At 56.6% G+C, this 24,251-nt stretch overlaps 11 protein-coding genes across 11 annotated transcripts; 5 read left to right on the top strand and 6 right to left on the bottom strand.

Moving 5' to 3' along the window:
• Positions 1–245: 245 nt before the first annotated feature.
• On the bottom strand, positions 246–1,604 carry J7T54_008361 (acetyl-CoA acetyltransferase; the record flags this gene model as incomplete). Its single annotated transcript, XM_051505392.1, has 4 exons — positions 246–1,248; positions 1,307–1,379; positions 1,430–1,479; positions 1,540–1,604. The coding sequence occupies 4 exons, from the start codon at positions 1,602–1,604 to the stop codon at positions 246–248; spliced, it is 1,191 nt and encodes a 396-aa protein (XP_051363131.1).
• A 445-nt stretch (positions 1,605–2,049) lies between these two features.
• Positions 2,050–5,162, top strand: J7T54_008360 (Pre-mRNA-splicing factor cwf10; the record flags this gene model as incomplete). The annotated part of the gene is made up of 4 exons (XM_051505389.1): positions 2,050–2,069; positions 2,128–2,264; positions 2,316–4,544; positions 4,597–5,162. The coding sequence occupies 4 exons, from the start codon at positions 2,050–2,052 to the stop codon at positions 5,160–5,162; spliced, it is 2,952 nt and encodes a 983-aa protein (XP_051363130.1).
• Positions 5,163–5,290: 128 nt separating this feature from the next.
• J7T54_008359 (MIP18 family protein-like protein) lies at positions 5,291–5,905 on the bottom strand (the record flags this gene model as incomplete). The annotated part of the gene is made up of 1 exon (XM_051505388.1): positions 5,291–5,905. One exon carries the CDS (start codon positions 5,903–5,905, stop codon positions 5,291–5,293), a length of 615 nt encoding a protein of 204 aa, XP_051363129.1.
• Positions 5,906–10,179: 4,274 nt separating this feature from the next.
• Positions 10,180–13,088, top strand: J7T54_008358 (Cutinase transcription factor 1 alpha-like protein; the record flags this gene model as incomplete). The annotated part of the gene is made up of 8 exons (XM_051505387.1): positions 10,180–10,231; positions 10,298–10,342; positions 10,395–10,904; positions 10,964–11,311; positions 11,358–12,193; positions 12,241–12,734; positions 12,785–12,804; positions 12,868–13,088. 8 exons carry the CDS (start codon positions 10,180–10,182, stop codon positions 13,086–13,088), a joined length of 2,526 nt encoding a protein of 841 aa, XP_051363128.1.
• Positions 13,089–13,961: 873 nt separating this feature from the next.
• On the top strand, positions 13,962–15,649 carry J7T54_008357 (Chromate transport protein-like protein; the record flags this gene model as incomplete). Its single annotated transcript, XM_051505386.1, has 4 exons — positions 13,962–14,075; positions 14,133–14,180; positions 14,242–14,363; positions 14,437–15,649. 4 exons carry the CDS (start codon positions 13,962–13,964, stop codon positions 15,647–15,649), a joined length of 1,497 nt encoding a protein of 498 aa, XP_051363127.1.
• Positions 15,650–15,663: 14 nt separating this feature from the next.
• On the bottom strand, positions 15,664–16,487 carry J7T54_008356 (uncharacterized protein; the record flags this gene model as incomplete). The annotated part of the gene is made up of 2 exons (XM_051505385.1): positions 15,664–16,283; positions 16,352–16,487. The coding sequence occupies 2 exons, from the start codon at positions 16,485–16,487 to the stop codon at positions 15,664–15,666; spliced, it is 756 nt and encodes a 251-aa protein (XP_051363126.1).
• A 388-nt stretch (positions 16,488–16,875) lies between these two features.
• On the bottom strand, positions 16,876–17,655 carry J7T54_008355 (uncharacterized protein; the record flags this gene model as incomplete). The annotated part of the gene is made up of 1 exon (XM_051505384.1): positions 16,876–17,655. One exon carries the CDS (start codon positions 17,653–17,655, stop codon positions 16,876–16,878), a length of 780 nt encoding a protein of 259 aa, XP_051363125.1.
• Positions 17,656–18,821: 1,166 nt separating this feature from the next.
• On the top strand, positions 18,822–20,560 carry J7T54_008354 (Zinc-regulated transporter-like protein; the record flags this gene model as incomplete). Its single annotated transcript, XM_051505383.1, has 2 exons — positions 18,822–20,142; positions 20,199–20,560. 2 exons carry the CDS (start codon positions 18,822–18,824, stop codon positions 20,558–20,560), a joined length of 1,683 nt encoding a protein of 560 aa, XP_051363124.1.
• A 263-nt stretch (positions 20,561–20,823) lies between these two features.
• Positions 20,824–22,030, bottom strand: J7T54_008353 (uncharacterized protein; the record flags this gene model as incomplete). Its single annotated transcript, XM_051505382.1, has 3 exons — positions 20,824–21,710; positions 21,778–21,888; positions 21,979–22,030. The coding sequence occupies 3 exons, from the start codon at positions 22,028–22,030 to the stop codon at positions 20,824–20,826; spliced, it is 1,050 nt and encodes a 349-aa protein (XP_051363123.1).
• Positions 22,031–22,239: 209 nt separating this feature from the next.
• On the top strand, positions 22,240–23,040 carry J7T54_008352 (uncharacterized protein; the record flags this gene model as incomplete). The annotated part of the gene is made up of 1 exon (XM_051505381.1): positions 22,240–23,040. The coding sequence occupies one exon, from the start codon at positions 22,240–22,242 to the stop codon at positions 23,038–23,040; it is 801 nt and encodes a 266-aa protein (XP_051363122.1).
• A 94-nt stretch (positions 23,041–23,134) lies between these two features.
• J7T54_008351 (WD domain) lies at positions 23,135–24,136 on the bottom strand (the record flags this gene model as incomplete). Its single annotated transcript, XM_051505380.1, has 1 exon — positions 23,135–24,136. The coding sequence occupies one exon, from the start codon at positions 24,134–24,136 to the stop codon at positions 23,135–23,137; it is 1,002 nt and encodes a 333-aa protein (XP_051363121.1).
• Positions 24,137–24,251: the final 115 nt, after the last annotated feature.

The following is a 24,251-nucleotide window of genomic DNA, read 5'->3' as shown; positions in this document are numbered from 1 at the left end:
GCGACGGGTTATTCTTTTGTTACTGATATCTCATAGCGAACACTGGTCTTTCGCGCTGTTTGCAGACTTGGAGGAATGGCGAGGTACACTGGCCACAGCTGGCGCTTTGCTTTCCAGGCAGCGACATTTCCTCCGTCATGACTTTCTACGATGACATTGTATGATATTTTTTTTAAAAAGATAGTCGCTGCCACGTGTGTTCTGATTGTGTCTTGAATTATTTAAAGGCTCTATACTGCAGCCACTTATTGCAAGTTCTCGATGACCAGAGCCGAGGCACCACCTCCACCGTTGCAGATACCAGCAACACCGATCTTGGCCTTCTTCTCAGTCAGCACCGATGTCAGGGTGGAGACGATTCGGGCACCGGAGCAGCCAAGAGGGTGACCGATGGCAACAGATCCACCATATACATTAACCTTGTCGGCGTCCAGGTTCAGGAGCTTCAGGTTGGCCAGAGCGACGACGGAGAAAGCCTCGTTGATCTCGTAGTAGTCGACGTCTGACTCAGTCAGACCAGCGTGCTTGATGGCCTTGGGGATGGCCAGAGCAGGGGCAACGGTGAACCTCTCAGGCTCGCGCTCGGCATCGCCCCAGCCCAGGATCTTGGCAATGGGCTTGACGCCCAGCTCTTTGACCTTGGCCTCGGACATGAGCACCACAGCGGCGGCACCGTCGTTGATGGGGGCCGCGTTGGGGGCGGTGACGCTGCCGTCGGACTTGAAGGCGGGGCGCATGCTGCGGAGCTTGGACTCGTTCAGGTTCTTGACCTCGTCGTCGCGCTCCACGGTCACGTTGGGCTTGCCGCGGCCGCCCGAGACCTCGACGGGGACGATCTCTTTGAAGAGGCCAGCCTCAGTGGCGGCCTGCGCCTTCTGATAGGACTTGACAGCGTAGTCGTCCTGCGCCTCACGAGAGAGGTCGTTGTCGGTGGCACACAGCTCGCCAGCGAGACCCATGTGCTCCTTCTTGTATGCGTCTGTCAGGCCGTCCTTGAGCACACCGTCGACAAGTGTCTGGTCGCCGTATTTGGCACCGTTGCGCAGATTGGGGAGGTAGTGAGGGGTGTTGGACATTGATTCGGTGCCGCCAGCAACGACAATGTCGGAGGTGCCTGTGATGATGTTCTGGGCCCCCAGGATGATAGCCTTGAGAGAGGAGGCGCAGACCTTGTTCACGGTGGTGGCGATGGTCTTCTGAGGGAGGCCAGCGCCAATGGCGCATTGGCGAGCAGGACCCTGGCCGAGACTGTGGTTCCAGGTGTTAGCCACGGTGATTCGTGGGGAATGAGCGGTCGGTACGTTACCCAGCGGACAGCACATTGCCAAAGAAGACCTCGTCGACATCTTCGCCCGTGATGCCAGCGCGCTGGACAGCGCCTACGCATGTTAGCTGTTTGTCGTAGACGGGCGATGTATGCTCAGCGTACCCTTGATGGCCTCAGAGCCAAGCTGGGTAGCGCTCAAGCTCGAGAGGGAGCTGTCGTTGTCAGTTTTCCCAGCATCTTCAAACCGTGGACCGCGGGGCATCCCAACTCACCCAAGGAAGGACCCCACAGGGGTTCTGGCGGCAGAGACGATGTATACAGGCGGGAGGCTCGACATGATGGCGGGTGTCTGTGATCGATCTGGGTTGGATATGAAGATAGGAGAGATAGAACGAAGAAAATAACGGTTCGATGAGAAAAATAATATGGGGAGCTCACCGCAAAGTACGTACGTACATCAGGCCGTATTGGAGGGGCAGATTGCCCAACAATACGCCGAGTTCGCAACGCGACAATCCGGTCCCGCCAAGGCGCAGCGCCACAGATTGGTCGGCGGGTTTTCAGGGTCATTCAGTGCTGCATACACCCTAATCTGGAATGAGCCTAGCGCTAGAGCTGGTCCTCAGCCTCCAATCGCGGCGACTGAGCCACACATTGAAAGCTCCAGCCACATACTACATGGTTGCACGCGACGGAACTGTGGAAAAAATCCCAGACTACATCATCTCACGTCGCGAACGCCCATTGATACCCTACGAAGCTTACGAACTAGTACCGTGACGATGGATGATCTTTACGACGAGTAGGAAAACCTTGCGCCACCGTCAAACGACCGCAGAACGCTAACCCTGCGCCAATAGGTTCGGTAACTTCATCGGCGAGGAAGTCGAGTCCGAGGAGGCATCAGAGGTGGGCGTTGACGCTGGCGACTATGTCTACGATGACGCGTCAGAAGGCGCAGGCGGCGCGCAGGGCCAGGAGCTCATGGAGCTAGACGGTTGGTCACTCATTTACGCGACCGTGGGGGATCTTGATTAACATTGCGTAGAGGGCCCGTCGAACTCAGTCATCCTCCATGAGGACAAGCAATACTACCCAACCGCAGAGCAAGTGTACGGCACCGAGGTCGAGACGCGAGTCGAGGAGGAGGATGCGCAGCCACTCACGCAACCGATCATTGCGCCCGTCGAGCAGAAGAAATTCAACATTGAAGAAGCCGATCTTCCGCCCGTATTCTTCGAGCGCGAGTTCATGACCGATTTGATGAACTTACCCGAACACATCCGCAACGTGGCATTCGCGGGCCATTTGCACCATGGCAAAACTGCATTTGCGGACATGCTGGTGATGGAGACACACGACATCAGCGACAGGTTAGAACGCAGAGTCGGGCGGAAGAGAGACGAGCAGTTGCGGTACACAGACATTCACATTACCGAGCGCGAGAGGGGCCTATCCGTCAAGTCGGCGCCCATGACCATGGTGCTGCAAAGCTCCAAGGGCAAGTCGCACCTGGTGAACTTTATCGACACACCCGGCCATGTCAACTTTGTGGACGAGGTTGCAGCTGCTTTCCGTTTGGTCGACGGTGTATGTCTCGTGGTGGATGTGGTCGAGGGCGTGCAGGTCAACACCGAGCAGATTATCAGGCACGCCGTGCTGGAGGATATTCCCCTCACCCTGATCATCAACAAATTTGATCGGCTGATCTTGGAGTTGAAGCTGCCGCCGAAGGATGCCTACTTCAAGTTAAAGCACGTCGTGGAGGAGGTCAATAGCGTGATTGCGGACACTGTGCCCCTGACGGCAGCGTCAAAACGCATCAGTCCTGAGAAGGGCAATGTGTTGTTTGCGTGTACAGACATGGGCTGGTGCTTCACGCTGCCGTCCTTTGCCAAAATGTACACCGACACTTATGGTGACATTGATCCCGAAGAGTTTGCAAAGCGATTATGGGGCGACGTTTTCTACAACCCGAAGAAGCGCAACTTTACACGCAAAGGAACGGAGGAGCGGTCAGCGCGGTCGTTTGTCCATTTTGTGCTGGAACCTATCTACAAGCTCTTTACACACTCCATCAGCGATAGCCCTGCGGAGCTGCGACCAGTCCTGGCGTCGCTAGGAATAACCCTGAAACCATCACAGTACAAGGCGGACGCCAAGGAGATCCTGAGGCTGGTCTCTGAGCAATTTTTTGGCCCCTCCACAGGATTTGTGGACATGATTGTGCGCCATGTTCCGTCGCCGGCGGACGGTGCTGAAAGGATGTTGGAGCGCTACTACACGGGACCTACCGATTCGAGGGTGGCAGCGTCGATGAAATCGTGTGATCAGGATGGTCCGCTGGTCGTGCACGTCACCAAACTCTACAATGCGTCTGACGCGAAAAGCTTCTATTCATTTGGTCGGGTGCTGAGCGGTACTGCCCGCCCCGGCATGCAGGTCAGAGTCCTGGGAGAGGGCTATTCACTGGATGATGAGGAAGATATGGCCATGGCGACCGTGGCCGAGGTGTTCATCGGCGAGACACGGTACAACATCCCCACAGATGGTGTGCCCGCCGGCAACATGGTGCTCTTGAGCGGCATCGACAACTCCATCGTCAAATCCGCCACTGTCGTTGCGCCGAAATTCGACGCCAATGAAGATGCCTACATTTTCCGACCCGTCACCCACTTCACTGAGTCAGTTCTCAAGATTGCAGTCGAACCTATCAACCCTTCTGAGCTTCCTAAGATGCTCGACGGATTACGAAAGATCAACAAATCGTACCCCCTAATCAGGACCAAGGTCGAGGAATCTGGCGAGCACATTATACTGGGTACCGGCGAGCTATATATGGATTGCGTTCTCCATGATCTGCGGAAGCTGTACGCCGACATGGACCTCAAGGTCTCGGACCCCGTCACTCGATTCTGCGAGACTGTTGTGGAGACATCGGCGACAAAATGCTACGCTATTACGCCCAACAAGAAGAACAAGATCACAATGGTGGCAGAGCAACTCGAGAAGGGCATTTCTACGGACATTGAGTCAGGCGCTGTGAAGATCCGGGACCCTGTGCGGAAAACAGCCAGTTTTTTCGAGGAGAAGCATGGCTGGGACAAATTGGCAGCGAGAAGCATCTGGGCATTTGGGCCGGACGATCAGGGGCCCAACATCCTGCAAGACGATACCCTACCAACAGAGGTTGACAAAAAACTTCTCAACACGGTGAAGGAGTCCATCAAGCAGGGTTTCAGCTGGGCAAGCCGAGAAGGCCCGCTGTGTGAAGAACGTAAGTTATTTTATGTCGACTGTCTTCGAAGGCATGCAGCTAACACTCGCAGCCATACGCAACACCAAATTCCGCATCACAGATGTTGCCCTCGCTTCCGAGGCGATCTCCCGCGGTGGTGGGCAGATCATTCCTACATCTCGTCGCGCGTGCTACTCGTCCTTCCTCATGGCTTCGCCACGGCTGATGGAGCCCGTGTACAGCGTGTCCGTCACTGGACCCGAAGATTCGTACATGGAAGTCTACAATGTCCTCGCCAGGAGAAGAGGCCACGTTCTCAGTGACGGACCTGTGGCAGGCACGCCCTTGTACCGAGTCAACGGATTGTTGCCCGTCATTGACTCTTTCGGTTTCGAGACAGATCTGAGAATCAGGACGCAAGGCAGCAGTATGGTCAGCATGGTTTTCGACTCATGGAACATTGTGCCCGGTGACCCATTGGACAGGGAACAGGTCGTCCGGCCGCTTGAGCAGGCGAGCACGCAGGGCACCGCGAGGGATTTCGTGCTCAAGACAAGGAGGAGAAAGGGGTTGAGCGAGGACGTCAGCGTGCGGACATTCCTCGAGCCCGAATTCTACCGGAGTCTGATGGAGAGTGGGCTACTGGGGGACATGTAATAGAGCTTTCTTTCGCAAGGAAGCACGGAGTCAACCAGGAAAGATATGTACTATTGGCGCATTCATTATGTACAGTTTGTTGGACAAAACAACTAGGCAAGCGCAGTCCTGTTCAGCCCCTCATCATCTTACGCACATGTCTCGAGCATCTTGTCCAGCACTCCTTTCAAGGTGTCGTTCTCCAATGCCGCTGCCACCCTTTCCTTATCGCCGAGCTGCTTGTTCACCTGATCGTCCTGGCTATGGCTGTTCTCTTTGCAGCGTACCACGATGCGATAGTTTGGAGGCAGGCACTGCTCTAGCCGCACGCGAACGCCCAGACCAATGACGGTGGCGAGCGAGCAGTGTGTGATGGTGGGCGTGACCTCTACAAGCACGGTGATGATTGTGTTTGGCCCGACACCGGGTGTGTGGGGCGCGGGCGTGATGCGAATATCGGGCAGGTTGATGACGGATAGCTGTCCCAGCGAGACGGGATGTTCGGGGTCGGAGATGGTAGAGATGAGGTCGTAAATCTCTTGCTCGTCTATCGGCTCAGCGGCTAGGGGACCGTCGCTGGCATCGGTTCTCGGCCAGGAGGCTACTTGGGCGTCGCAGAAAGGTCTAGAAAGATACGAAGGCTTCTCAAAAATGATATCGTTGTATCTCAAGTCGGGCCCGGTGCGGAGGGGAATCCGTTGTTGGCGCGTGGGAAGCTGCGATGCGCTGAGGATGGTGGGGTTGGCGTTGTCTAGGGTCGCCATGGTGTTTTCGGGGGGTGGCAGCAGCCGTCGCTGTCTTCTTTGGATCTCGATTCGTTCAGCTAAACGGTTTCCGACGTGTTGTGTTGTGGTTGGCGTTGATATTTCGCAAGATGGTCTTTGAAGCGCGTACAGGCGAAGTTCAAGTTCGTCGTGGATTGTTGATGGAGGGGCAATTTTTGGAGACGACTCCTGTTATCGGTGCCGTCTGGCTATCGATAAGTTAGCTCCCCCGACAAAGTCGCTACCTTAGTGTTAGTGAGCAATGTATTCCCTACATACCCGGCACCTCCGTTAGTAATATGTCTTTATTCCCCTTATTAAACGTCATTAAAGCTCTTGTTCCTTTCGATAACCCAGCCCCCGGGTACCATTCTCTATTCTGCGAATATTCTGTCTCGATCTTGCGTTCAAATATCCCCCAGCAGTCTCAGGGGGTCAGCTGCCAGATGCCAATCACACTAAGGCAGAGCAGTACCGGCACTCTACTCCAGTTCCACTGATTACTTAGCATTTACCACGACAGTCATAATGTAGTAGTCATGATACGTGGTAGGCGTGTCAAGGACCTCCGCCCGTGCGTATGTTCCCGCGTGGAATGACTCACCAAAGGACCAAGACCCGCCTAATCCGGGCATCATTTCTCCCATGAAGGACGACAACCTGACACAGTTCCGATTTCAGCCCCCTTTGAATAGATACCGGCCTGAAGCAGTACCCACCAAGCGCCGCCGTTTCGCTCGGACGAACCATGAAATGCATAAGGCTCACGCAATGTAACGCCAGCAGAGAAGGGTGGTTCCATGGTAGCGTCATAATTTAGCGAGCGAATAGTATTATGCCCACCTAGTAAATTGTGTTGATTGACGTCGATCATGTTCTCGGAGAAGCGCGACGATCTCCGCGATCAATCTCCACAGTCCAAAATAGGAACATTTGGTCATCGAGAGAAAGTGTCGCTTGCGCTCGCTGTAGAAGTGATCGTGGACAGGTCCCGAACTCGCAACTGCCGGGCACATAGCGCAGGCATGCATGCGCATAATGTTATTGAAGGCTCACCGCAAGACACCGACAGTCTGGAAATATTCGTGGCGTCAAGTCTGGGCTACTTGTACGTATGGCATGGTGCCCCTCCCGGAAGCCGCCGTGGAGAGACCGGGGCCGATCGTGGGCTCTGCACTCTGTGACTCCATGCCAGTGATGGCGCCAGCCGATCCTGTCTCGGGTCTGGGTTTCGGTTTCATCGTCGTCCATACACGTCTAGAGACTCGTGTATGCATGGCGTGCTTGGCAGTCGTCCCAGGATAGCGTGGGCGACACGCGGGAGTCGAGGCTCTAGTAATCTACAACGTACAAGCACGAGCTCAGCGCGCGTGGCACAAAATGCCTCGGCCTCCTGCGAGTCTTGTCTGGGATGCTTGTTGATGATCAAATATCCATGTAATTAGGGCTTTGTGGAGAAGAGACCTTGAACCCTGCAGAAATCGGTAACTTAGTTCTGGTAAGCGGACATGGGCAAAAGGCCTGTACTTCTGGACGTAGTACTGTGCTATCAATTATTACTAGCTCTGCTTCGCTGTTGGCTACCGCTAGTCTGGCTGTATGTAGAGAGATGCAGAAGCGAGGGTCCACGCGTCGCGAACGATTAGCCGCACAAACCGCAAGACAGCAAGTGAGAAGATGCCAGGCACCCCAGGATGATCGTCGCTGATGCTTGGGCGCACCTTGTCCTTTCATATCGTTGACAGCGAACATAATCACGAAGCAAAAGGCAGCACTCACTGCTCCGTACCTTGACCAGTGAAGGGCTGGAGCCGCGAAACCCGCCTCGCGTGCTCGCCAGCACCAATGGTGCAGGGTAAGTACCCGGAGATCAAGCATAAACCTTGAGATCTGGGGTACTGGTCACTAGCTTGGTGAGGCTGAAGGCTAGGTGAAAGGCTAAGGTAGGTGAAAGGCTAAGGTAGGGGAAGTCGTGTCAGGTCGTACCCTCGAAATCAGGTTGGATGCGCACCGGTATTGGGACGCAAGATTGTGCCGAGGTCCTGATTAATTAGGTGGTGACAATATTCGAAGATACAGTTTTACCAGGTGGCAGGGAGCTAGTGTTGACGCTAGTTGCTATTTGACAGAAGTGCCAATGCGCTAAAGTCGTTGACGCTTGTACGGATAGCTGCCGCGTGAATGTGCATTGTGCACGGTGCAGAGTGCAGACCAGCGGGAGCCGGGCGGGGGAGGAGGGGGGGGAATCAATATGAATAGGTACGTATCAATGCCCTCAAGGTTTGAGCAGGGGTTGAGAAATGTCGAATGCCAGGTACCTTACCTTACCTTACGGTAGTGAGGACGCGCATGCACAGCAGGGTATTGTCGTAGGCGGCACATATTAGATCTACTGCTGGGCGAGCTGAGGATAACAGACGAGAATCATCCATTTTAGGAAGGTGGGTGTCAAAACTCAAGACAAGGTCCTTCCGGTAGATTACTACCAGGTGGCTGGCACTGACTCCTTGTCAATGTCGGCCTTCAACTAATTAACAAGGTACCTGACTGACCAACTTCACGTGCTTTTGATACCCCTCGTCTTGATTAAATTGTCAGATCGGCCCGCGAGATCGACGGTCGCCAACCTGCAGGTAATTCTGGCACAACGCCTCAACCACAAAAACCGGAAAGGCCTACAACCGCCAGATCAGACACCGCCATCTCGGGCATTTGTGTTGCCCCAAGCCGTCCTATCCACCTGTCGAGCATCCTGGTCGTGTCCCACCGTCTCAGCCTGTGGTACGGATACCCACACGTCACCATTCGCCTTCAACACACAGTACGTTTTCTAAGAGTTAATGGCTAATAATCACTGGCAAGGCAAGGATGTACAGTACCTACCTAGTACTGAAAGTAGTTAGACGCTCGCGTACGGTGGTAAAGTCGACAAATCGGACCCTTTCGTCCTTCTCTGCTCTGCCGTCCGTCACTCCAGGCCTCCAGTCGCCATCACTATAACCAGGCGTTCGGACAGGGGGGCATAATATTTGCATGCCAGTCAGTCTCGACCCGAAGTATCCGTAACCGCACACTAGACAGCGATTCATTATTAGGGACGATGGCGCAAAGAGACGGCGAGAACAGGGGGCTGTTGTGACACCAGCTGTTGTGAATGCAGTGTCGTCACTGCAAACTCAAAATCCATGTGCCGGTGTAAGGGAGTGGACGCCGGTTGATGGAGCATCATTTGCTGGCTCGAGGCCAATACAGGTACGTCCATGCTGTTGTGATTAGTAGATGCGGATTGTTCTCGACTGCCAGCTTCGTTTATGCCAGGCCAATTCCCTTTCTCCGCTCTGCTCCCGTCATCCTACTAGGACAGTGTATCTGCGCGAGCATTGTTCTGCTGAAAGGCCACCAATGTGTTCTCATCTACCTACCCTCTACCCAAGTAATTACTGGCGATAATAGGGTCAGCAATATCCACCAAGAGCCAGTCCGATCCACACCCGTGCTCGCCTGTGGAAACGGACCAGAGGAGCAGACATGGAGTGTCGCGCCTGTGCACACAGTGCAGCACTCGATGTGGTCCCACTCCCCATTCCTCAGGCTGCCAGTGCCAGTCCAGTCGTCGTCTGCCGCCGCCGCACCTGTTGCCGCGTCGCGACATGGAGTTGCGATGTACCAGTGCTGGGCCTGCCCGCACCCTCATCGCCCTCTTCCTCCTCTCCAACCCCGGCCACGCAGCCCAGCCGAATCCACCAACCAACCAACCAACCAACAACTGCCCTTTGTTTGGCTGGTATTAAAAAAAAGGGCATAGTTAGGGGGCCCATCTGGGTACTCGAACGCCAACAACCCACCAGGCGGCACTTCCGTCTCCCATTCAACAGCCAGCACCAACCTCGGATTGTCAAAGTCGATTGACCAGCACCGCCCGCCTTCCAGCTCATCCTCGCCTGTCTTCTGGTGTCTAATTACAGCTTTATACTGCTCCAAGACCCTCCAGAGACCACCACACCTGCCACTGCCGATCCCTCTCCGCAGACGCTAATCTCGTCTGATACGGCGACTATAGCTTCTCAACTGCCGCGTTCGCCTGCCCAGACACACACGACCACCGCAAGCGGCGCACCTTGGCCCCCCGTCTTGTCGCCGACTTTATGTCGACAGGCAGCGCCGCGCCTTGACATCGCAAGGCTGCGCTGACCTTGGTCAGAAGCTGCTTCGGGCTTCTCGGACACGATTAGCGACCCCACCACAATCCAGCGAACCTCCCGCAAACGACCACCATGAACTTTACATTTGCGCCGCAGCAGTACCCTCAGCGGGAAACCCAGAAGAGTACGCAACTCGACCCCGTCACAGTCTGTCATAAATGCGCCTCGGTATCCTGACCTCGATCTATAGACTATGTCTTCGTGGACGAGCACAACCGCCACAAACGGCTCAAGGGTACGGCTGATGACCCTGTGCATCTGAGGCATGCTCCTAACTTGGATTGTAGTAATGAGAGCCTGCGAGGGATGCCGCAAGAGGAAAATCAAGTGCGACGCGGTGACGACCAACAGCTGGCCATGTTCGGCATGCATACGGCTCAAGCTACCCTGCGTGAAGCCTAATGGATTCGACGGCGCTGTGGATGCGAACGCCTACGAAGGCTCCATGGGACCATCCGATCAATATCAACATGCGCAGATGCAGCAAGCGATGGCGCACCCAGGCTCAAGCTCCGGGCCGCAAATGTACGCGGCGTACCCCGAACATCCCGCGAGCGGATATCAGGGTATCCCATATGATACGTCACAGGCGCAGGCGCAAGGAATGCACTATACGAACTTGCATCCGCATCATGGTGCCCTGGATCAGCAATACGCCGCCCAAAACGTGTTTCCGACGCCCCCGCTACAGCATATCAAAACCGAACAGTCTCCCGAGGGTTACTCGCCCGAGTCGTACGCGCAACAGGATCTCTCGGAGCTTCTTGGTAGTCTGAAAGTGGACGAAAAAGGGACTGGTGAGAAGAGCGCCCCTTTCCCAAGGAACATGGTCAAACACGCCTGCTAACCAATGTAGCCCCATACTTGCGGAATAAAGCTTCGTTCCGGAGGGAAGAGGAGCCAGCCGTTGAGGATGACGATGACTACCAAGCGATGCTGCCGCCTGTCACGTCAGGACCGGGCTCCAAGGTCCGCATCCCGCCCGAGTTGATGCCAGATGAGCTAGAAGCCCTGAATTGCATCGACGCCTTTTTCGAGAATGTTCATCCCTACGTTCCGGTGCTGAACAAGGCTATGTTCATGCATCAATGGCACACATCGCGGGAGTCGATATCGCCGCTCATCCTCGAGGCAATCTTTGCTCTGGGCGGGCGCCTGCGGGATGATCCTTCGGAGGGCGCGCAGTGGCTCGCCCTTGCCACACGTGAGTGCGAGATTTGTATACGTAGAGGCTCTGCTGACAGATCTAGGGCACGCCGACGCATTCATGGATAACCCCCGACTTAGCACACTTCAAGGTCTTTTGCTCCTCCTCAAAGCCCGCGAGGCCTCACCAAAGCGTGGCTACTACTATCGGTCATGGATGACGGTGGTGCAGTGCGTGCAGATGGGCATCGACCTTGGGCTCGACGAGCACCACGACGACCACGAATCGGGCCGTGGGTGCGACTTCAACCTACTCGAGTGTCGACTACGCACTCGCATATGGCAGACAGTGTTTGTCTGCGAGGTGATGGTCGGGGCGCCGCAGGGCCGGTACGACTTGGCCGTCCGGCAAGACAGCGTCGACTTTGACATTCCACAGCCTATGCCCGGTGGCGACAAGGAGGATGAGCAGGTCTCACGGAACTTTGTGTATTTTGCGCGCGTCGTGCGCAACGTGCGCCGGATGAGCTCGGTGTATACCAGAGTGAAGAAGAAGAAGGATTGGGGCATCGACCCAGAAATGGTGCAGCTGAACCAAGGGTTCGCGTCATTTCTGCCTGAGCTTCCAGCCGACATGGCTGTCACGTATCCGCCGGATGGATCACCACCTTGGCTCCCGTCGTCGTTTATCGGCAACCTCCATTCTTACTTTCACCTCAGTGTGATCCTCTACAATCGGCCACAGCTGTCTTTCCTGGACCCCACGACCAACGCAGCCCAGTGGAAGCACCACATGGCCAAGTGCTACGATTCCGCAAAGTCACTGTGCAAACTCCAGGAGGCCATAGTGAACAGCAGTGGCTTGGAGGGGCTTATGTGTATGCAACGTGGCTACAGCTTCACAGTCTACTGCGGACTGTCATGCATCGTTCTTCATCTGGTCAGTTCTTGCCCTCTGCGAATAGGCCCACTGCTCACATTGTATAGGTCTGCATCGTGTCTCCTGACCCTGATTTCAACCAAGATGCTGCCGAGTATTTCTCGCGGCACATGCGGATCATGGAGAAGGTCATGGAAGTTTGGACAATGCCGGAGCTACGCCAGCAAGTCGAGGCTGTACGGGAGGCCTTCTCAGCCGACACACGGAAGCCCTTCCAGCTGAAGCCGACGTTCCCGTACGGAAGCCCGCACCCTTCTAACCACTCCAGTCCGCCACAGGCCCCCCAGGGCTACCGACCCGCGGTCGACCGCGCAGGACCCAAGGATCCTCTTCTGGACGCAGCGCAGAGCGCTCCAAACGTTAGTTTCCCCGGCTACCCCATCACACCCCCAGTCTCCTCTGGTGCCGCGGACAGCAAAAGTGACTCTCCTATTGGACAGCCCAACATGGTTATGATATCCCAAGGCGGTCAGGTCCCAGCTCTGCACCAGAATATGCCGCTGCATGAGCAGCCTGCGTGGAATCCACAGCGGATCTTTGAGTAAGTGCACGCCCCGCGTGGTGGGGAGAGCATTGCTGACATTCTCCCAGGCAATGGAACACATCCTTCGGTACGCTTGACAGTGCGACTGCAGCCGCCCGGAATGGACAACTAAACTTCTCGTCTCCTCCAGGTCCTCATGAGAGAAGCAACATGCAGGAGTACCATGGGACGACCGACAGCCTGCAGCAGAGTGGCCCCTCCCAGCTCTCACCACAGCAGTACAGTGTGCCGCCAGCCCCCATCATCTCGCCCGCCCAGTGGCAGGCGTCCGTGGCCAGCGTGTACGAGGGAGGACTCAAGCGCGCTTGGGACTATGATGGCTCCTCGCAAATGATGCAACGACGTCACTGAAATGAATTGAATGATGAAGGGTTTGAGCACGGTCGCCTCGGGTGGACCATGTATACTACGAATGGCAGCAATGCTGGATACCCATGACCTGCTGGCGTACATGTATTCTCTTTGGGCGTTGCTTTTCAGAGCTGATGGTATGGTGCCTTGGGAGTTATTTCTTGTATCAAACATGGTGCCGGTTTTTAGATCCGGTTCGCAAGGCGCATGATTTATCGGCCATCGTTCCTCGGGTGCAAGTATGAAAAGAGCGATGATGGATGAAAAAGCCGAAGAGCGTTGGGTGATAAGTACGTAGGTTGAGCTTTGTGGGATCAAATTCCGATTGCACATTGAGCAAAAGATGGCCGCCTGTGGATGAAGCACGTGGGCGAGCAACCCCATGGATCGCCAAGCTTTGACATGTCAAGTCAGCGTTGTGGATTGGCCAGCCAATTCTTGAGGATAAGCTAATTAGCTGGGAGAGCTGTCCTGGGTTCCTTGGTTCTTCGAGAAAAGCTGAGGCCGTGGAGGTGGAAGCGGTCCTGGACACTGTCATGATGATGTGACGCGTGCTGTAGGCCGCAGCTCCGGTGGACACACGCACATGTTCAGAGTGCATAGAAGTCTGATGAGGGCTGCAGTTCTTTCTCTGCCTTGTGCAGTAGGGGTCCCGGTACGGAGCAGGTAAGTAATAAACTTTCCAGCCGTGCCGTCCCCTGCCAAGCCAATGATCGATGCTCCAGCATAGAGTCCCCACCGATCAAGGCTCACCAAGACGCATGCCGGTCGCCTTTTAAGAATCTGGCGCGCCTGTGGTACTCGCAGCACCCATCCATCTCATCTATCTATCTGTGTTCCTCAACCTGCCACGATACTGTGCCTTGGCCCGACATGGCGTCCACCGAAAAAGATCTGACGTTCAAGGCGCGATTGTGGGAGACTGTCAAGGTGAACTGGCATCTCGGCTTCACTTCCTTTGGTGGTCCGCCCGTGCACTTCAAGATTGTGAGCGGCGCGCATTCCCGCTCGTCGTGTGAGGCCTTGCGCTAATCAGAGGCCCAGTTTCGAGACAAATATGTCGTCAAGCTACGATGGCTTGATGAGCAGCTTGTACGTGCCTTGGAGAGAACGGAATTCAATGAAGACGTTTATTGACTGCTTTCCCATCCAGTACCAGGAGCTGTTCAGCATCTGTCAGGCCCTCAGCGGGCCCGGCAGCACCAAGATGCATTACTGTATCAATCTGCTCCACGCCGGCTTCCCCTTCGCGGTGCTTGGCTTTCTAATATGGAGGTGCGTGCCGGCACTGCGAGAGCATCCCTGCCACCCTGCCCGACGACTGATCCTAACGATGGCGACACGATAGTCTCCCCGGTGCCATTGGCATGTACGCGCTCTCCATCGGCGTGTCCAACATCTCCGAGCAACTGCCCCGCGCCGTGTACGCGCTCCTCTCGGGCCTCAACGCCGCGACGGTCGGCATCATCGTACTCGCCGCGGTCGAACTATCGCAAAAGGCCATCACGGACAAGGTCACGCGCATCCTCGTGTTCCTCGCCGGCGCGGCGGGCCTGCTGTACAATGCGCTATGGTACTTTCCCGTGCTCATGGTGGCATCCGGCATCGTGACCATCATCCACGACTTTCGATGGCTGCACCCTGTCGTGCACAAGGTCACGCGCATGTTCGAGAAGAAGAAGGATGAGGAGATTGAGATGGAGCGCAATGCACCACAGAGTACCAGGAGGCCAAGCTGCGAGGGGGAAGAGGAGAGACCATCGGGAGACACCCGCAACGGGCCGTTGACACCGCCGCCCGAGCAGCAGGACAACCAGGGCATCCTCCCCTCGACCGAGACTGACGACGAGCCGCGCGTCATCCCCGAGAGTCACCGCGTGGAGGTGGGCATGTCGTGGAAAGTGGGATTGGGCGTGATCTCGCTCTTTTTGCTCAGCTTCACCGTCATCATGGTCCTCCGCGGCGTGCTGCCCGGCCAGCCGCTGCTCTACCGCCTGTTTGCCAACATGTATCTCGCGGGCACAATCATCTTTGGCGGCGGGCCCGTGGTCATCCCGCTGCTGCGCGAGTACGTGGTGTCAGAGGGGTGGGTGAGCCCCCGGGATTTCTTGATCGGTCTAGCCATCATCCAGGCCTTCCCCGGCCCCAACTTCAACTTCTCCGTCTACCTCGGCGGCCTGACGGCCATCAATGGCGGGCAGAATGCGGCGCTGGGTGCGCTGGTGGCGTATCTCGGCATCTTCCTGCCGGGTATGTGGCTTGTGCACGGCACCGTGGGGATCTGGAGCGCCATCCGCGGCTGGCGCTGGGTCAAGTCGGCCGTGCGCGGTCTCAACGCGGGGGCCGTGGGCCTCATCTACACGGCCGTGTACCGGCTCTGGCAGATTGGCTACATTGACGAGGGATACCGCGACGGGACGAGTTTGGCCGTCGAGCCGTGGTGGGTTGTCGTCACGGCCACCAGCTTTGTCGGGGGCATGTGGTTCGGTCTCAAGCCCTGGGTGGCCATCGTACTCGGCGGTGTCATGGGCATGATCTGGTACGGCGTCGTGACGACCTAGGTAGACCAGACTAGCTAAACGGTCGCGCGCTTGTCGAGCTTCTCCTTGAGCGTCTCCCAGATCCACCACTGGACCTTGTCGGATTTGGGCTCGTGGTAGCGTGTCTGGCGCGGTTGCCCAGGACGACCTTGCTGTATGTAAAACTGTGTAGCGGGGCGGAATTGATACCACTTCTTCTGTTTGATCTCTTGCTCCAGTTCTGGCGACGACCGGCGGACGTAGTTGACGATGCCCATTCTCCGACGTGTCGGGAGGAGATCGCCCGCAGGGATGATGAAGGTGCGCGGCGTGGCGATGACGCCCACGCTCGTCACCTCGATCGGCGTCGTAGGCTTGAGCCCTCCAGTCTGTAGATATCGCTCAATGTACTGCCTGGACCCGGCCACGGACGGCGGCAGTCGGATATGGATGTGTGTCACGAACGGCGTCGAGATGAACCCGATGAAGACAGCGGGGATGACGCCGCAGGCGGCCACCTTGACAATTTCCAGCGGATCTTTGCCCTCCTTGATGTACGCGGGCACCACGAGACTGAGGTAAAAGGCCCCGACGAGCAGGGTGGACGCCTTGAGGAATCCGAGGAACGTGGTGCGGATCGTGCCAGCGTGGTAAATGAGCACCTTGCGCGGTATCGCTGGGGGGTATTAGCCAATTTGGGTGTTTTTTTTTCTTCTCATCGGCCCATTGTTGGTCCATGCGTACCTGTGTTCTGAGCCTTTGTGGCTGCCTCGCGCGCGACACGTTTGATCGACTCTTCGACCTTGGATGTGTAGCGGCGATGATGACCGGCAGACGATCGGACAGGCAATCTGGCACAATTCACGGCCCTCGAAGCCATTGAGCGGAGGCAAGGCGTTTTTGCGAAAGCGCTGACGCGCAAGGCCCTTGTTGCCAGCATTTTGCTTCGTTGGGTGGCTCGTCAAACAGTCGATGTGATCCGATAGCCCTCACCATGAGTCGAAATTTGATCGCGGAACTTGGATGGCTGCCAACGCGCGTCCACGTGACATGCACGAGATGGGATCCAAATCACCCCTGCTCAATTGAGTATGATCGCATGCATTGAGACAAATTAACTTTGGACTGATTAATATCATTATGTAGATGACTGAGCCTAGATAGACTCGTGTGTTCATGGAACACTTCATTCCTGAGCATGAGCGGCGTCAGGATCAACTGGAGACTCGGTCATCTCACAATCGATGCTTCAGCTCACTCGCCGTCCTTCAGACGACATTCTTCTTTAGCCAGGCATCCCACTCGTCCTTGCCCCACGATGAGCTCGTGTCCTGGACGACGCCGTCAAAGACCACCGTCGGGGTGACGTGCACACCGATCAGGCGGTTCATCTTGGTGACGACCTTCATGTCGTTGGTCACTTGGTTACCGATGTTCAGCGCGCCGTCCTCGCCTGGCTTGTCGGAGATGACCAGCATCTTGTAGAACTTGTCCTGGTCGATGCCGACGGTGCCGGCGAGGTCGGCGAGGCGACGGTAGGTCGCGTTGCGTGTCTCGTTGACAATGTTGACGTCAAAGTACGCCTCTTGGTCGTCAAAGAGCTTCTGGCTAAAATCCCAAAACTTGTCCGGAGCGATCTGCAAGACGGCCAAGCCCGCCTCGTGGACGAGCGTGGACGACGGGTGCCACGGCTGCACCTGCTGGCGGAAGACAAAGGTCAGGCCCGACGCCCACTGGGGGTTCGCCTTGACGAGCGGGAACACGACCGACTGCAGCGTCTTGAACTGCTTGGCGGAGAAGGGGCAGACGTAGTCCAGGTAGATCTCGAACGTGTGCGTGGCGGTGGGGATAACCGACGGGTGCGACGAGGCCTGCGGGGGGGCGAGCTGCTTGGCCGTGCCGGCAAACTTGGGAGGAAGGGCCATGATGGTTGTGGTTGTGCGAAATGGTCTTCTTGTGAGGTTGATGGGTAGCCGCTGGAGCTGAAGCTGTGTCTTGTGGAAGAGATGGAGGCGGATGAGAGGGGATGCAATACGCATGGCGTACATATGCGATGGCGATGATGTCAAGCATTAGGAAGCTTACCTTCCCTCACCTACCTCACCTTGGCTGAAGCTGTGATCGCATACTTAGAGGGAAAGAAATATGGTGAGCAATGCTCATATGAATTAGTGCGCGGTCTGGTCGCTTTAATCTGGCACCCCTTCTTGCGCAGGGGAGGGGCTTATTACCATTCCTCGGCACCTCCCGACTTGAGAACATCTTAATGGCATTTTGCTAGCAGCTGCCTCCGTAGAGATAGCATATTGATCAATTCCTTTGCATTCCACTTTATGATCGATAAGTGTCAAGGCAAAGTGTTGAGCAGGGATGCTACGTTCATTATCTAATCTTTCTTTTTTTCGTGGTGCCGATCCCGACCGCTCCAGAACATCACCGGGAGCTCGCGCATCCGGGAACCTCCCAAGCCTCTGGTCTAGTAATTACTAGACAGCCAGCACCTGCGCCCTAGTCCCTACTCCGCATGTCCCCAAGCACACATGTTACGCAACGCAAGTCCGGGCAGCTCGATGATTGGGTCGAGCCGTGACGCGTTCCCTCGGCATGAGAAGGTGATCGTCTGGGGCGCTCCGAACAGTCCCGACTGCTTGACGTTCGGACAGCGTCCGTTCGACGTAGCGCAGTCGGGCGATTCGGCAATCAGTGTGACTCTGGCTAATGTGACGGATTACTGCCTGTCTATGGACGTGAACCGCAAGCCGCTGCCACGGAACAGTGACGCTGCGTTGAGACCGTCAAGCATTGTCAAGACAGAAAGGGTTTCGGTGTGAGTGCGAGATCTGGGCGGCACTTTTTGAATGGGTGTCAATGTCATTTAGCATTCAGTGACATCTCTGTACCGCTATACCGCTTCCGGCCAATTATGCACAAGTCCAGCCACTCACATGCCCTGGCTGCTTCCGGGCGGATCCAGGGCGCCCGATCTCTGCGCTAGGGGCGGACGAACCGTGTGATTCGCACCTGACTGACTGGGACTTGTCTGAGATTCTGAATTCGATGTCCACGTCAATCCGTGATTGATTACGGCTACATACTTCGTACTTGGTCCCGTCAACATATTGATTCAAACTCACGACATCTCATTCTTACGCAACAGCTCAATTGGTTCCCCTCCCCTTCTGCGAACGCGAACGAATTAGCACCAGTCGTGAAGATGATTTGCCTTAGCAAGGCCGACGAAGGCACCTTCAGGCACCTCACCTTCAATCAGAGTCCCAGACCCTTGGCCGCCAGCTCCACAACCCGCCAGGACCTCAACGGTATCGCCAACCTCCGCGAGCACGTCGCCTCTGGCCAGGACGAAGACGACGCGGGAGGAGGCACCGTGTCGTCAGCAGACGAAGCTGAAAAGTGGTATCACCAGGGCACACCGCCAGGCGATGACACCTGTCACGGTGGTAGAGGAGACAGCGTGGGACACGAGCAGTCTCACGGAGTGTCCGTCTCGCGCTGTCGGGAGCGCTCGACTGGTGGTGATGACCAGCTTGGCCTCCTTAAGAAGGTGACCAACCCGGCGTGCCTTGCACGTCTTTGGGGTTGGTGCACCTGGTTTGCATCTGTTCTTCTGATGTCTTTCATCCTGACCTCTCTCTTCTCCCCTCACACTACTACGACTACTCGTGAGGTGTCCACGCCGGCCGCAACGCACCCTGTACCCGTACCTGCCCCCTCCGCCCAGAGCAATGGTGGTGGCGTCGTCCAGGAGATGCGCAAGAGGTCGACCTGCACCGCCAATGGCGTCGACAGTGCCGAGTACAACATGCCTCTGCACGTCGGCGCGCTGATGATCATCTGGTTTGTCTCGACCACGGCCTGCGCCTTCCCGCTCCTGGCCAAGAAGTTTCCCGGCCTGCACATCCCGCAGCGCTTCTTCTTCGTCATTCGGCACTTTGGCACGGGCGTCCTCATCGCTACCGCCTTTGTCCACTTGCTCCCCACGGCCTTCGTGTCTCTCGGGGACCCCTGCCTCGGGAGCTTCTGGGTCAGCGACTACCCAGCCATGCCGGGCGCCATCTCTCTGGCCTCCATCTTCTTTGTCACCGTCATCGAGATGGTCTTCCACCCTGCTCGTCGCTGCACCTCGGTCCCAACACCATCCGCACCACAGGAGGGCGCCACCACCGCCGCCCAGGGCGATGATCCCGTGACCACGGAAGACCCTCAGGCTCTTGCCATGTGCGACATGGCCCCACCCAAGGCGCGTACATCCAGCGTCGGTCATGGCCTGAACCAGCTTTCCGTCGTGGAGGAGAACAGGCCATCCGAGGACGGCGATGTCGAGAGTGGCCGAGACAGTACTGGTCAAGAGTCATCCGCTTTGAAGTCGTTGCCCGAGCTGAAGCTCCGAAAGGAGCGTCTGCAGTGTGTCCTGCTCGAGCTGGGTATCCTCTTCCACAGTATCTTCATCGGCATGGCGCTCAGTGTGTCGGTCGGCAACGAGTTCATCATACTGCTTATTGCCATCACCTTCCATCGTGAGTTTTCCCGTGCATGCTGTGCGAACCAATCAATCATCGCTAACACTTGTCAGAAACTTTTGAAGGCCTCGCCCTCGGTACGCGCATCTCCATGGTCAAGTGGCCAGAGTCGTACAAGTATCAGCCGTGGCTCATGGCTCTGGCGTATGGTTGTACCACGCCCCTCGGCCAGGCCATCGGCCTCGCCACGCACACGCTGTACTCCCCCGACTCGGAAATTGGCCTCATCGTCGTCGGTGTCATGAACTCCATTTCGGCCGGGCTCCTGGTGTTTGCGTCCCTGGTAGAGCTCATGGCGGAGGACTTCCTCTCGGATGATAGCTGGAGGGTTCTGCGTGGCAGAAAGAGGGTTATGGCCTGCGTGATCGTGTTCCTGGGAGCCTTTTGCATGAGTCTCGTCGGCGCATGGGCGTAAGGTTCTTCTCGATGGAGGTCATGGCTTGTATTGCGACGGCCCGAGGTGGCGGCCATCAAAGGGAAAGACGTGGTGGACAACTGGCAAAATCAAGTCAGAGTGTGGAGGAGATCAGTAGAACAGTTGAGTTGGGGTCTTTTTTTTTTTGGTCGATTTATGGTAGCCGCCTGCCAAGATAAGGCGTCCCTTAAGGGCTGTATGCTGGCTGCAGCATGAATTGAACTTTTTTTTTGGACTATGAACACCACGTCCCATTTCGGGCCTCATGACACGGTATTCTTCGCTACAACGCCACGCGCAAACTCGCCAAACGTCAGACCCTGCTCAATGTCAACATCCTCTCCCAGGTTCGGTTGCGTAAACACGGCCAGCGTGTTCCGCGCCACATGGCCTCCCTTGCCCTTGCCCACGCCCTTGACGAAATGGGGCACGGCCTTGAACTTGCCCTGAGTGATCCGTTCCAGGGCCTCTCCAGTCTGGAACGCAATGCAGTCCCGTGGGATCTTGACCTGGTACGTCTCGCCTGAACGTGACTTGATGTACAGGCCAGCCTCGGGATCCGGGGATGCTGCCAACTCAGGCAGAGGAGGCAGCGACGCACCAGTGCCGGCGGAGGGCTGGTCAGCAATGGTGGGGGGGTTTGCCGCTTCGTCGATGAACATGGCCGATGTAAGACCCGTGAGACAGCCGTGGTCCAGATGTGTCGCGCACCAGTCGTCTTCGCTCCCCTGCGGTTCCTCGACGCCGGATTGCGGGTAGTAGTGCAGCAGCCGCGCCTTGGTCGTTGTGCTAGTCTTGACGACGTGCTCCAGGTATCCCGGCTTGTAGCCCCCGATGCTCTGCTCAGCATAGCGATCACAAGCCTTGGCGACGAGGACGGCGGTGTCGATGATCAGGCGGCAGAGGGTGGTCACTGCGGGCTTGAAACCCGGGAGCGAGGCGTCTGGCCAGTTGTTGGGCGACAGGTACTCGGGAAAGGTCTCTGGGGAGAATTCGGCTGTAGGCGCAGCGCACTCCAGGGAGGGATCCGTGTAAAAGGCGCAGTTTGCATAGTACGAGCCCTTGAAGGTGTCCACCTGTCCATTCTTGAGGGTCTCCTTACCGAGAGACCATCCCGTCAAGTACTTTGACGCTGCATTTTCCAGCTTCTCTGCCCACTGTCAGATGACCTTCCGCGGACACTCTGGTCTAGGGTAAGGGGGGGCCCTTGGTCATACCAAGTTCATCGCTGGGGAGGTTGCCCAGGTACGATGCGTACGATAAAGCGAGATGGCGTAGTTGTGCGAACTCGGGAGGCACATCTTTGACGACTAGGATGCCCAGTGAGTCTGGACCAAAAGCTTCTTTGAGAGTGTCAAAGGAGACGGTGCCTTTTGTGATCTTTAGTACGGGCACTGTCTGAAGATCGCGTCACTGACCGTCCTTGAGCTCCTGCAGGGAGACTGTGACAGCTTTTGCCTGGGCAACCATGTTGTCTTTTCTTTAACACCAATGCTGATTCAAAGAATCAAAACTGAGGGACCCTTGAATTCATTATAGGCGTCTCGTCCCTCACGCTGTGTGGGGGGAGGAGGATCATGCGGGGGATTAGTCACGCTAATCTTGCCTACGTCAGTGGAACTCGGCGGTCCCCGAAAATCTCCAACTTTCAATTCCATGTCCTCAACATCTCCCACATCATGGTCAAACCACTCTCCTTCAAAGGCGACAAGAAACCCAAGAAGCGGAAGCGCCCCGCCAATCCCGACGACGAGTCGGGCGAACCATCAAAGCAAGTCACCAAGCTCGCCGGCGAAGAGGATGGCGACGTGAACGACGACACATGGGTCTCGGCAGAGGCGGCGACAGACATTGTTGGACCTGTCATGATTGTCCTCCCAACTGAGCCTCCGAGCGCCCTGTCGTGCGACCCTGCCGGGAGCGTGTTCACGATTCCCATTGAGAACATTGTCGACAAGAACCCCGCGAGCAGCGAGCCACACGACGTGCGCATGGTCTGGGTCGCCAACAAGATCGCCGGCACGGGCAAGTTCCGCTTCAAGGGCCACAATGGCCGCTTCCTCAGCTGCGACAAGGTAGGCAGCCTCGGGGCGGCGAGCGAGGCCGTCAGCCCGCTGGAGATGTGGGACGTGTTCCCCACCGCCGATACCCCGGGGACGTTCCAGATGCAGACGCAGCGCGAGACATATCTGCTCACCAAGGACGGCGGCAAGGCGCCCGAGATTCGGGGCGACGCGGACGCCGTCTCGTTTGGCACCACGCTGCGGATACGAATGCAGGCTCGGTTCAAGCCCAAGATCAAAGCTGGTAAGGAGGAGAAGGCGCTCGCCAAGATCAGCCGCAAGGAGCTTGAGGAGGCGGCGGGTCGACGGCTGGAGGAAGACGAGGTCAGGATGCTCAAGAAGGCGAGGAAAGACGGGAGCTATCACGAGGTGCTGCTGGATCTGAAAGTCAAGGGGAAGCACGACAAGTGGGGTTGACGGATGGCATTTTGATGAATTGATACCCATGACATTTTTCTCTCTCTTTTCTATTTTTCTTCTTTATTTCTTTATTTTGAACTGCCAAAAGGGCCTATGACGGCCGCCATGCTTTGATCTTACCGTCCTCGCCGCCCGTGAAGACGACCTGCTCCTCGTCGAAGAAGCAAAAGTCCCGAACGATTTCTTCCCCATGACCGCCGGGCAGGCCCACGCCCGCGCTCTTATCCAACGTCCACGCGCTCTCCTGCTGTCCCTTTGCGAGGAAAACGAGGCCGAATTCGTGATTGTCCTGCGCGCCGCACCCGACAATGGCGCCGCTACCGTCGCGCTTGGGGATGACGTCGCAGACGTACTGGCAGCCCAGACCCTGTCGTAGATCGCCAAAGTCCACCAGGGCATCGCCATTCTCGCGCGTGTCGCTAATGTCGTACAGCGCAAACTTTTCATCGTGGCTGAGGGCGGAGACGATGCTGCTGTCGCCGACAAACGTGGCTGTGTGGATGGAGGCGTTGAGGTTGAGGGTTTGGATGGTCATTTCATCCTCCTCCGTGATGTTGGTGTCGTGCACGCTGACCAAGCCGTCCGTGGAGCCTGACAACAAGATGTTGGGGCGGGTGGGATGGTAGGTGAGCGTGGTGATGTCGTCAGAGTGAAGATCATGGTATGCGGCCTTGGGCGTAGACTGGCCAGCCCGAATGTCAAAGATGTGGATGGACGCCTGGTGGTGCGTGAGTTCTGTGCCAACGCTCAACGCTTGGTTTCCAGGATGAGTGGCCATGCTGAGGACTGGGGCGTCGCAGGCTTTGAAGTCAAGTGCTTTCCCGCTCTGCTGACGAAAATCCCACAAGGTGACGGTGCCGTTCCATCCTGATGTTGCGACAACGTTGTCGTCCCATGGTTGGAGGGCGGAGATGGTGTCGTGTGTTGTCTTGAACGACTTGAGCGGTCCTTGGGGTAACGCTGCAGGGTTGTGCAGCGACAGGGCGCCATCCGTCGATATCGAGGTGAGGGTCGTCGCGGACGTGCGGAGAAGGGAGGTTATCCAGTCAGAGGAGGGCAGCGAGTATGTCTCGGCGTTGGTGAGTGTATACATGATTGCTGTGTTGGGACGATGAGCATGGCAGAGGCAGGCGAGATGTGAAGTCGGTGATGATGAAATTTTGGAGGGGCATATGGGGATGTGGTGGGACGTGAGTTTGCTGCGGAAC

Source organism: Emericellopsis cladophorae, assembly GCF_022114955.1.
Source record: "Emericellopsis cladophorae strain MUM 19.33 chromosome Unknown NODE_14_length_400046_cov_116_985211, whole genome shotgun sequence".
Taxonomy (NCBI): Eukaryota; Fungi; Ascomycota; class Sordariomycetes; order Hypocreales; family Bionectriaceae; genus Emericellopsis; species Emericellopsis cladophorae.
Note: the sequence above shows the minus strand (reverse complement) of the source record. Positions and strands in the feature narration are given on the sequence as shown.